The sequence below is a fragment of the Lytechinus variegatus genome, chromosome 14 (genome assembly GCF_018143015.1).
Source record: "Lytechinus variegatus isolate NC3 chromosome 14, Lvar_3.0, whole genome shotgun sequence".
Taxonomy (NCBI): Eukaryota; Metazoa; Echinodermata; class Echinoidea; order Temnopleuroida; family Toxopneustidae; genus Lytechinus; species Lytechinus variegatus.
Genome location: NC_054753.1, coordinates 25,064,049 through 25,075,921, shown reverse-complemented (window position 1 = coordinate 25,075,921; position 11,873 = coordinate 25,064,049). Strand labels below are relative to the sequence as shown.

Genomic DNA, 11,873 nt, shown 5'->3' with positions numbered 1-11,873 from the left:
GCCATCGCAGCACAATCTCTCTCTTGCATCGCATCGAGCCCGCGCGGGGAATTCCCTATACCAGTCGATCGATATAGGGGTAAACAAGTAACAGGTGGTATACCTTGCTAGGCGTACTTATACATGTACGTATGTAAGTGTGGTGTTACTTGTAGTCGCGAATGTAGTTGCCTGGGACTGGCTGCACTGCAAAGGACAGAAAGAGAGAAAGGTACCCGCAGAAGCGTGAGTGATATCTCAGCATCATTCTTGGCCTGTTCCAGTAGTACACGTAGGTTTAATATTTGATCATTGTGAAGTTCTTAGCTGATCTGAGCTGAGCGAGCCTATGGTCATGCCATGTCTTTGATGATGAGTGCAATTATGTTAATGTATGTGTCTTGTCAAGATTTCAGTTGTCATTGTGTCAGCTGTTCCCATGTTTTTCTTCAGTTTTTAAACAGTACTAACAACTTTCTGCTCTGTAATATGGGGTCATGTTATTCTTCCATACTGAAAATTTAAGTATTGATTAGCAGATATTATTACTTAGTTTATTATAGTTTAATAGGCATAGTTTTCCATTCCTTTTCCAGGCAGTCCAGTCTTAAAATAGTGAAGTGCCCATTATGTCAATTTTGAATGACTAGATCAAGTTCTTAATGAAAATTTGAATGTAACAATTTTTCATAATCGAGTGCCCTTGATCTGTTGCTATGCAATTATCATTCACTTATAAAAATGACCCTTCAAACATGTCTTACAAATTCAATATTTTGTTTGAGGCTAAATCTGTTCTTTACTATCACAGGAAGACATCAATTCAGGCTTGGAAAGATGATCTTACTTGCAACCCTCCTTCAACTAATCACAATCGTCCATGGAGCAGAAGATCTTCCCCAGGGTCACCTCCAGCCGTTTGGTCATCATCGACCACCAGACGTGGTCATCGATGAACTCTCTGACTTGCCAGACCCTCAGACCTTTTGGGATGAGTATGTGTCTATTGAGAAAGCTGCAATTTTCCGGGGAGCCGCCACTCGCAGTCCCGGCTTCACCCTGTGGACCGAGGAATATCTAAGCAAAGTGTATGGAGACGTTGAGGTTCGACTGGAAGGCAAGCATGAGAGAAAAAGTGGTATCCCCGTTGGAGAGAAAGGTCTGGGTCGGGATACTGTACGGAACTTCCTCCAGACATTCCGCGAGAAGGACACTTACATTGTCTCACAGCTGCCGGAGCCGATGTACCAGGACTTCTATATCCCACCGAGCATCTCCTGCGGGAACATGCGTAACCGCATCATCGAGATCGACCTGTGGATGAGTTCCGGAAACACGCACAGTATCATCCACAAAGATGCCTTCAATGCCATCAACTGCTTGATGAAGGGCACCAAGTACTGGAAGCTCATCGAGTTCAAGTATGAGAAGTGGCTATACAAGACATGGGAACCAAAGAGAGAGATCGGAGGCAACTCACAGGTTGATGCCCAAAGCATTGATCTTCTGAAGTATCCTGATATCGCAAAAGTCAGGTGGTCCAACATTACTATCAATGCAGGAGACTGCCTGTTCTTGCCTAAATGTAATTACTTTTATGTCTTTTTTCTCGTGCCTTGCTGGGTAAATATTATTATGGCCTACCTCCTATTAGGTTGGGTCTCGGCTATGATAACTCCTTTTTTGTGTGTTCAGATTGAATCAAGTACTTTATTTTTGATGGTGCATGTAGCAAGATGAAATTTCCAGAGGTAGGCCTACACATGTTTATGCCTGCAAGGGATAAAAAGATCCATGTGCTGTAGCAATCATTTATTTATACATATCCAGGTGGAATATGCAAGAGAGCTATATGTCTTTCATTTATAAGCCCTATTCCCAGAATCCCAGGTTAGGTTTGTTCTGTTTCCCATTTCCATATGAGATGTAACAGAGTGAACCTGCCACTCGTGTTGCAAGCAGTGTGTAATTCACTGATAAGTACTATATTAGCTATGGTTATGACAAGAAGGAGAAGCTTTAGGATAATTAGCATAAAACCAAATGAATTTGGTGTCATATTGACTAAATTAAAGATAAATTCCAGTATTGGTAACGATCTCGACTTTTTACAGAATCTAATATAATGACCACCCAAGTTTCTGTTTGTATGAATAAAAAATATGTGCCAAAGGATTCTGGAAGAAATTGTGTAATTGCTGAGAAATAAGTAAAATAAGCGCGGATTCGGTCACTTCCGTCGGGTCTTTATTCCAGCAATAATAATACACTGTCCCACATGTGGCTCTCTGTGTTGGTGATCTTCAGTGAACATTTTTCAGCATAGATTTCAAGATTTCACAAAGTTCAGTTTATGTAACTGTACCAGATCTAGATCCTCTATGATATACTGACAATTAAGCCTGGTTTTACCGACTTTCTCATGAAATCAGTGTTTACTGCAACTACTGGAATTTCTCTTTATGAAAACATGCCTGTGTGCCCGGGGGGGCCACTTCCATTCACGAGTGGATACCATGCGCGACCATGGAATCTCGAAAAGCACCCTAAACACGTAATTTCCATATTCTGAAAATGCACCCCTTAACAAGAATTGGCGTGTGAAACCCTACCCTTAACAAGTATTGGAAACAAAACGATACTCTTGGCAAATATTCCCTGAAATGAACCCCTAAACAAGTACAGGAATGTTTTATTGTTACGGGTCCTTCGGTCGTCGGCTTTACCTTATTTGATTTAGTACGACCTCACCTTCTACACTGACCTCGCGCAAATCGGACTCTAAACACGTAGTGTTGGGGCAAAAAGGACATCCTTTTTAAGACATATTAATTTTGTCTCATCATCCCCGCAAATTCGACCCTAAACACGTAATTTTCCTAGTGAAATAGATACCCTTTTTTCATTATTTTTGCGTTTTTGACACCCTTATCACGTTACGTACGTAACGTGCCCTATCGTGAAAAAGACATCCTTTTTACGTGTTTTTTTGGTCGCGCATGGTATCCACTCGTCAATGTAAGTGGCCCCCCCCGGGCCTGTGTGACATCAGTTAATATTCATTCCCTGAAACACGGAGCGTATATCAGCTGCTCTGCTAAAATCATGTTGACTTTTTGTAGAGCACTTAAGAGAATTCTGAAAAATTGATAATTTTCTTTATATTCATGAATTATCAAAATTTCCAGTCAGTTATATTTTCTTCAAAGAGTGTGAGATAGTAGGAAGCTTTGAGCACCAAAATCAATACCCTGTTTTTAGCCAGGGTAATGTAGGAGTGCCTTGAGCACCTAACAATGTGGATATATGTGCTATATGTAAATACTGTATTTTTATAAGAAATTGTTATTCTTTTGTTGTCTAATCCATCCAGCGTATTATCATCAGGTGTCATCGACTGGCGACCCCAATATGGCCGTCTCCGTTCTCTTCTCTAGGCTTACCCAGTTTGATGATACAGGATGTGACCAGACCCCTATTGATTTTACTCCTTTGAGCGAGGTTGATGTTCTCTGGAGCTGGCCGGGACATGGCATCATGAGTATGGGCAATTTGGATATCTGGATGTTGAAGTGAGTTTTCATTTTAAAAGTTAAAGGTCAAGTCCACCTCAGAAAAATGTTGATTTGAATTAATAAAGAAAAATCAGACAAGCACAATGCTGAAAATTTCAAAGTTTCACTTATTTTCAACAAAATAGTTATATGAACGAGCCAGTTACATCCAAATGAGAGAGTCGATGATGTCACTCACTCACTATTTCTTTTGTTTTTTATTGTTTGAATTATACAATATTTCAATTTTTACGAATTTGACGATTAGGACCTCCTTGCCTGAAGCACAAAATGTTAAAATAATGGAATTCCACGTGTTCAGGGAGGAATGAAACTTCATTTTACATGACAATAATGAGAAAATAAAAATATTTCATATAATAAAATACATAAGAAATAGTGAGTGAGTGATGTCATCAACTCTCTCATTTGGATGTAACTGGCTCGTTCATATAACTATTTTGTTGAAAATAAGCGAAACTTTAAAATGCCATAACTTTCTTATTTTACATCCGATTTTGATGAAATTTTCAGTGTATGCTTGTTGAATTTTTCTCTTTTTATTCAAATCAAGTTTTTGTTGGGGTGGACTTGTCCTTTAAGGAAAAAATTCTTTCTGCATTGTTATATAACTATGTGCCTTAATACTAGTGCATTCAACACTAGCTTGATGGGAAAATATATAGGCCTTGATCAATATTTTGTTGTTTTTTATTTTCATTTCATCTGTATTTATATGAAAATCTCCATTGATAGATATTTTGCTTCAAAGAATAACAGATCATTGTAAAAAGATTAATTAATGCTAATTTCAGTATATGTCAGAAAGTTGGAATAATGCAGAAAATCGTAAATAAGTATTGCCATCATATATTTCTGTGTTGTTGTTTTTTTGTGTGTAGAGCCAATTACATGGAGTTTGCCGAGGAGTATGGTACAATGACCGAAGAGATTATGAGAATTGATGTAATGACAACTTTCCCAGAACTAGAGGAGGACGAAGTCAGTAGAGCTGTGCATGAGGTATGTCTAATATACATATTCAAAATATTGCAGGCCTTTATTATTAGGCTCAGAGATGCCACTTGACTTGAGTTTGAACTTCACATCTGGTACACTGTGTGCATAATTCCCTTCCTTTGTTTATAACTTTGCCTGACTTGTTTTGAGGATGTTTTCAATAAGAGATATATTTACAGTACAATTACTTGATAACATCTCATTACCAGAGCATACATACTTTAAATGGGATCCCCCCACCCATATCAATTTGTTGTGTACAAAAAACGCTCCTCTTAAAAGGCATAGAAATGGGACGTTTAACGCACAGTCACTAATACGCGCCGCTGTCTTCGCATCGTGCAGGCAGTCTACGTGTATAGTGGCGGGCTGCTACATTGCGGTGCAGGGGTGTTCAACTTACATATCGTGAGCGCACTCAGCTGCGTGTTTTCACTTCTTCTCCTTTCTCTCCTTTTCTTGTCATTTTTCCTCGCATTACTTGTTTTCATAAATTTCCCTCTCACTTTCCTTGTTTTCTCACTCCCTTCAGTTTTGTAACTCTTCTTGATCACTTGCATTCATTGGCACACCCCTCGGTCAAAAATGGTACGGTCCTATCCAACATACACTCAAGTCGTCGCTGTACGAATAATGAAAACGTGCAAAATTCTTCACGCGCTGCGTTGCCTAGCTATGCGTGTGTACTGTGTACTATACTGTGTACACACAATGCCATCGGCTGAACCCGCCAAACTATAGTGACCAATTATTGCAAAAGCTTTTGCAAATGTGAAAAGTGACAGAGGTTTTTTTTATCCAATCAAAATCATTCTTAGGTATTCGCAATCTACAGCATTTTCTGCAAAATGTCTTTTTTTGATAGGGTCTATTGTGACGTATATATTTTTTTACAACAATGTGAAGTCGCACCAAACGTTTCGTTTCCCGCACTTGCCCATTGGCTCATGTACAAATGGATTTCCAAAATCATCAAGAAAGGTTCCAAAAACCTCAAAAGTGACAGAACTTAATTTGACTAAAATTAAATGAAAATTATATCATGTTCAAGGTGAGAATCTGCTCTATTCTATTCTGTTTTGATAGATCACCTTGTTGACGCGTTTGGGAGATATCTTAGCAAATCCCTCAAAAAACGGCGTATTTTCTATTATTCTCCATAGGGAAATAATTTAACACGCTACGCACTGCAAAAAAGGAGCGCAAACAAATTGATATGCTTCCCTCCAGTGCTTATGTATGTTGACACAAAAGCATGACTTTTTGTTGAATTAAAGAGAAATGCCAGTAGTTGCAGTAAACACTGATTTCATGAGAAAGTCTGTAAAATCAGGCTTAATTGTCAGAATATATCAAGGATCTAGATCTGGTACAGTTACATAAGCTGAACTTTGTGAAATCTTGAAATCTACGCTGAAAAATGTTCACACTGAAGATCACCAACACAGATAGGCACATGTGGGACAGTGCATTAATATTGCTGGAATAAAGACCCAACGGAAGTGACCAAATACGCGCTTATTTTGCTTATTTCTCAGCAGTTACACAATTTCTTCCAGAATCCTTTGGCACATATTTTTTATTAATACAAACAGACACTTGGGTGGTCATTATATCAGATTCTGTCAAAAGTCATTTTGAGATCGTTACCAAAACTGGAATTTATCTTTAAACTGTGAAACACTCCATGTCATGAGTCATGCATAACTCACAAATAGCTGTATGAAATATTCCCCTTGATAGAGAGTGGCAAATGTAGATGTGTACCTGTCATATTCTTCTTCCATTCTCACCTCTTTCAGGCATGGAATGTCATCGACAAGTCAGGTAAGGGTTTCTTGACGACAGACGATATCAATGATCTTGACGTTGATACGTGGAGAGAGCATTGCATACGTATGACGGGACACGAACCTTCTAATACAGAGGAGTTTGAATACCACTACTTTGACGTTGGATTAATTGAGTAAGTTCACTTCTGCCTATGTTTATTACATGCAATTGTGCTGACCATCTTAGAAGCTTTTCACTCAGTCTATTGTCATTAAACTTAGCTTCCTTGAAAAATTTTGATTCAGACGAATACTGCAATTTCTACCATTTGTTTTCAAGTGGAATAGTATCAATATTATTATAATTATTTGTTTTCCTACTGGCCCAAATCAGTTAAAAAGAAAACTTGTGTAGTAATATATGCAGCCGGATTAGCCAATAGTTTTGATGGGCGGACTATTATATGACACCTGAAATGGTATTGGGACTAGATCCGCCAATTGATACACGTACCTATAATGTTCTCAAACGATGTCTTATGTCGAATGCATTAACGTTTTCATGATTTATCTTTCCATGATTTAGAGAGCTTTTGGATAGGCTAATGGATATAAATCCAGAGAAGATTACAAGGTCCATGTTTGTCAAGAATTATATTGGTGCTCTAGGAGGGACCGAAAAATATGCAGATGAGGTAAGTCAAACCTCTCATCTCATTTCCCTGGAATATAGGGTTGGGTCTGCCCACAAATTGCAGTTTCCAAAGGAGAGTGTAGTAAAACAGAGCTGCCTACCAGTACATTTTTGGCATATTTGGTACATTTTTCTAACCAAAATACGACAGTACGTTTTTCTTCAAAAATACAATTTTGTAAAAAAAATAAATAAAAATAACAGAAATATGGTTATTGGATCAATGTAATTTGAGGTAAATTGTTTTTTAGTCGTTTTGTTAAAACCAGTGCGCATTTTAGCTTGCATGCAGCTTAAGTGCCACGATGAGCGTGCGTGCCATGCATTTCATCATGAAATTTTTCGGGGGATGAAAAATGCAATTTTTTTTAATCACAGAATACAATTTTTGTCTCACCCACCAGAGGGATCCAAATGTCGTCCGTCCGTCACAAACCTAATGACTCATAACTCCACAACCATAAGTTGCTTTCAACCAAACTTGGATGGTAGATGGACTTCGGGAACCTGCATGTTATGCTGCAGTCGGAGGTCACATGGTAAGATCAAAGGTCATTTTCAGGTCAATGGTAAAGTTTACATGCAAGACTCTCTTATGACACCTAACTCCGCAACCGTAAGTCACTTTTCAACAAAACTTGGTTGGATATACTTAGGCGACCTGCATGTTATTCTGCAGTCGGAGGTCACATGGTAAGGTCAAAGGCCATTTTCAGGTCAGCATTAAAGTTTACGTGCAAGGCTCTTATGACAAGTGTTGTTCCGTCTTAGTCATTTCACCGTGAAGTTGATACAATTCTGTTGCGTGCCCTCGCAAATTACGATATGTCTGGTTATTTTTCATAAGTGGGCGATACAAAATTGCTATTGCCTTGTTCTATTCCCAGAAGTTGGCAGGTCTGGTAAAACTTGGAAGGATGAAGGCCCTGTCACACCGTTCCATGCAAGACTTGCAGTAATCACCTGCAACTCACCCGCAACAAAGTTTTGAGCATGTTCAAAACTTTTCTGCATGCATGCAAATCAGATTTGGGGGCGCTCTTGCAGGCAACTGCGTGTGGAATGCGTGCGAGATACTGTCAATGTGGCGACCTGCAGGTAGCAAAACATAGGTTTACGTGGAGCAATGTAATAGGGCCTTAAAGGTATTGTTTAACTTTGTGAGCAGCCGATTAAAAAAATTCTCAAACCAAGATGAAACATGTGTACAAGTGCATGTATTAGAACTAATAAACCCTGAAAACAACCATTATTGAGAATGAAATGCTAAAACTAGAAGGCAAACCCCAATTTTGTAAATAGGCATCTTATAGACACTTAAATAGTACACATAAGTGTATGGGATGAAATTAAGATGGTGTTTCCGGTTACTTTATATTTCAGTTTTTGAAGCACTAAATTATTTTCGAGCGCAATTTTTTTCTGGACTTCATTTTTGTAACATATCACAGACACAGGTGACAAGTGTGACCTTCTAGCTCAGATTTTTTAAAAGTCAAAGTCAAGTTAACCAATCACTTTAAGGTAATCTTGGTTATGATCTAAAGGGGAAAGAATTGGGAGGGGAATTAAACTGTGGATGTTTTGCTTTAGGTCATTCTACTCTGACAAAATTCTCTTCGAAAATACCAAGTTTTTGTATTAAAAAAAAAACTCCTTGCAAGTAATATGCAGAGAGAGCAATAATGAACAAAGTACAAGATGGTTTCTAATTGAACTTTCCATCTTATGATTACCGCGGCTTGTGAGTGCGACCACTTTTCTGTAAGCAATGGTGCAAAGAGATATCAAACACTTTGAAGGCAAAGTGCTTAATATCCACTGTACCCTTTTTTAGACACCCTGTATACCGTTGGGACAGTAAGAACAACCATAATCTTTCTCAATATTTCCTTTGGTTTTGATATTTTCACAGATATTTAATGGGCTAGCTGGAGAATCGAGTGCTTCAGCCACCCCTGAACAGGTCAGAGCCAATATGGATATGGCGTTGAAGAAATGGAAAGAGAATGCACCTGTTGATTCGACTCCAGAGATTGACGACTCCTTTGAAATGAATGATGTTCATTTGTTAAAAGAAGAACTCTAAAGGGACTGCGGGACCCATAACACGAAGCATAGCAGTCATCGACTACAATGTATAATTATAATTGTTCAAATCAAACGAACAATTAATTGCCAACCTATGTGTTATGGGACCCGGGACTCTTTCTTGTTTTTTAGGTCATTATTTTATTGGTAAATGTATTCTTTATTCAATTTTTATTTGAAGTTTCTTAAACCTATATTTTGTGCCTGTAGTATGTAAATTTGTATGTGTATTTTGGGTAGAAATTTTGAATGTGATATATGGGTACTTTAATTTTTTTCTTAGTTTTTATAAAAATATGTTTCATATGTAAACTTTTTCTGTGGTTCTTTTCTTTTGAGTACATGTTCTAATCAGGAACTTTATTACTTTTGGGCATGAAACCTTTTATTTCACTTTATTCACATGAATTTTCATGCGTCATTTTCATGTTAACCCTTGCCTGATTTGCAAACCAGCATTGATTTTATGCCATTGAGTGTGGGTGGATGTTCTGTCGAGCCGTGTGAGCTGTTCTGGCATACCAACATTTCCTGCAACTCTCCAACAAGGTTTGCATGGATCAATATGAATTTCATTTTTTAAATAATTTGCTTCTTAACTTTTCTTTGCCATGAATATGGTATAATGAAGATAAAAATGAGCATTCTTTAGAAGTGTGTTATATAAATCTTGTATGGTATCTATGCAGAACGATAAATAGATAAATGCCTATTAAAGTCAAGTCTTGTTCGAGACCACAGAAATCTATTTGACTTTATAGGAGAAATATGACTTATTAGAAGAGGTACATGTTTTGATATTAAGTTACTAGTACTACATATACAAAGGGTACATAATTTACAAAAAGGAAAAAGTACAGTTTTGTATTGTCAGGAATTCCTAATGAAACTAATAATTAGAGTCTTATATTGTGTTATTCTTTTGTGAATTTTATAGTAGATTGGTTCATAGAACAAATGTTATATATATATATATAAGAGAAACAAGGTTGAAACTTTCATGCTGTAATCCAACAAAATTTATTGGTTTAAATCATAAAAGTTTCAACGTTGGAATATCTACCAAATATATATGTATATATGGTGCTTTCATATTTGTTAATATTTTTGATCAGTACTTTCTCATAATCCAGTTAATTATCACTTTGTCTTTCTCGTATAATGTTTGGATGTAGAGGATGGTTAATACAATCGGCATAATCCATAAGTGCTGTCTTATTTTCTTTTTCTTTCGAAGGGGTTTATGATATTCTTGCATATTTATACCAGGAAATGATTATGAATTATTTATTTTCTATAAGAAGTTTACTATAAATTATTGTATGAGCACTTTTGATTACAAATGACGGCTTCCTACCAAGAAATGCTTTCCGTCTATCGCAACTCACAATGGATAGTGCGATCAATCACCAATTGACCTACCACTTTTTCCTAATTTGATAAGCAATTAATTACTGGTTTGAATCTAATTTACATTCTTTCATGTTTTGATACGATAACCAATTTTTATTTTGTTTCTCTTCATTTACAAAGAAGAATAATTTATTTGGGAGTTTGATTATAATTACATGTTTACATGATTTTATGTATGCACCAGACAATGTGGAGAACCTCTGGACAGCATTTTCAAATTCTATTAGGTGATCCCCAGGCATTGGCTGGTGCTCAATTTTACATTTCTCTTGAATCTGCCATGTTTGTTATTATCTTTCCTAGAAATAAAATAAATAAATGTATCTGAATGCTCATTTATCAGGATCTTGAATACAGAGGAGTAATGCCAAAAATTTGTTTACATAATTAATTTTCAAAATCAATTACAAAAGATGCAACTCAATTTTGCCTCTGATAAGTTTTGTGTAATATATTGGTTATCAGTACTACAGTTTGTGTATGTAAGGTTCGAAGTATGTTATTTGAATAAAACATTCTTTTATACTTTCTTTTCAACTTTCCTGATTGTTTTTCTGTGTTGCCATTGTATTGTGTGTTCCATGAAGAATTTGTTGGAATAGTTAATGCAACTGCTTATTTTGTGATGAAATGAGAGGATCTGAATATTATATTATTAATTTCCTCTGCAGTCAATCTTACAAACGAGTTGACTTTCACAAGTTGTATAAATGTGTTTAAAGACTGGGGAGGGTTTCACAAAGAGTTAGTATGAATTAATGCCGCACTCAAAGACCCAGACCGGACTAAAAAATGAAACTGACAAATTATATACCAATCGAAAGCTTATAAGCTACTAAATACAGCAATATAAGCTTTATTCATTTTCACCCCTTCCCAGCTGAGTATTTTGCTTAAGAATATTCCAATTATTGGGCTTCGAACCCGGCTTAGAGAATAGGCTTTATTATGCTTTTTACCTGCCTCGAGACCGTGACGTCACGTTGTGTAAGAAGCGTCGTGATTCCATAGGTTTGTACACAGAAAAACTGGGTTGTTTGCTTTCCAGATTACGTATTTCATTTTCTTCACTTTTATCACAAAAGGATATCACATATATTTTTTCCAACAAGCTTGAATTTATGAAATCTACAGTTTTGAACTAGTTTTTGCCATATTTTATTTCCTGCTTGTTTGACGCAGATCTCAATTCTATCTGCATTCAGATTATGTATAAAAACTTTTCCTGACATAGCAATTTAGGCCCAATAAGAGCCAAACAAAGAAATCACAAATAAAGGTAGTTAATAGTTGTAGGCTTCCATCCATTTGAATAGTGAATAATTGTGAGTGCCATTTTCATCTGAAAAC

General features: G+C 36.7%; 1 protein-coding gene across 3 annotated transcripts; it reads left to right on the top strand.

Annotated features, from left to right (window-relative positions):
* Window positions 1-22: 22 nt before the first annotated feature.
* LOC121427477 lies at window positions 23-11,053 on the top strand. 3 transcript variants are annotated; one of them, XM_041623889.1, is made up of 7 exons: window positions 23-271; window positions 791-1,564; window positions 3,353-3,551; window positions 4,436-4,556; window positions 6,356-6,519; window positions 6,912-7,020; window positions 8,935-11,053. In XM_041623889.1, the coding sequence occupies exons 1-7, from the start codon at window positions 124-126 to the stop codon at window positions 9,106-9,108; spliced, it is 1,689 nt and encodes a 562-aa protein (XP_041479823.1). In that variant the 5' UTR covers window positions 23-123; the 3' UTR covers window positions 9,109-11,053. The 3 variants fall into 3 exon arrangements, with proteins under 3 accessions (XP_041479823.1, XP_041479826.1, XP_041479827.1); XM_041623892.1 differs by having other exon boundaries at window positions 25-211; XM_041623893.1 differs by having other exon boundaries at window positions 147-225.
* Window positions 11,054-11,873: the final 820 nt, after the last annotated feature.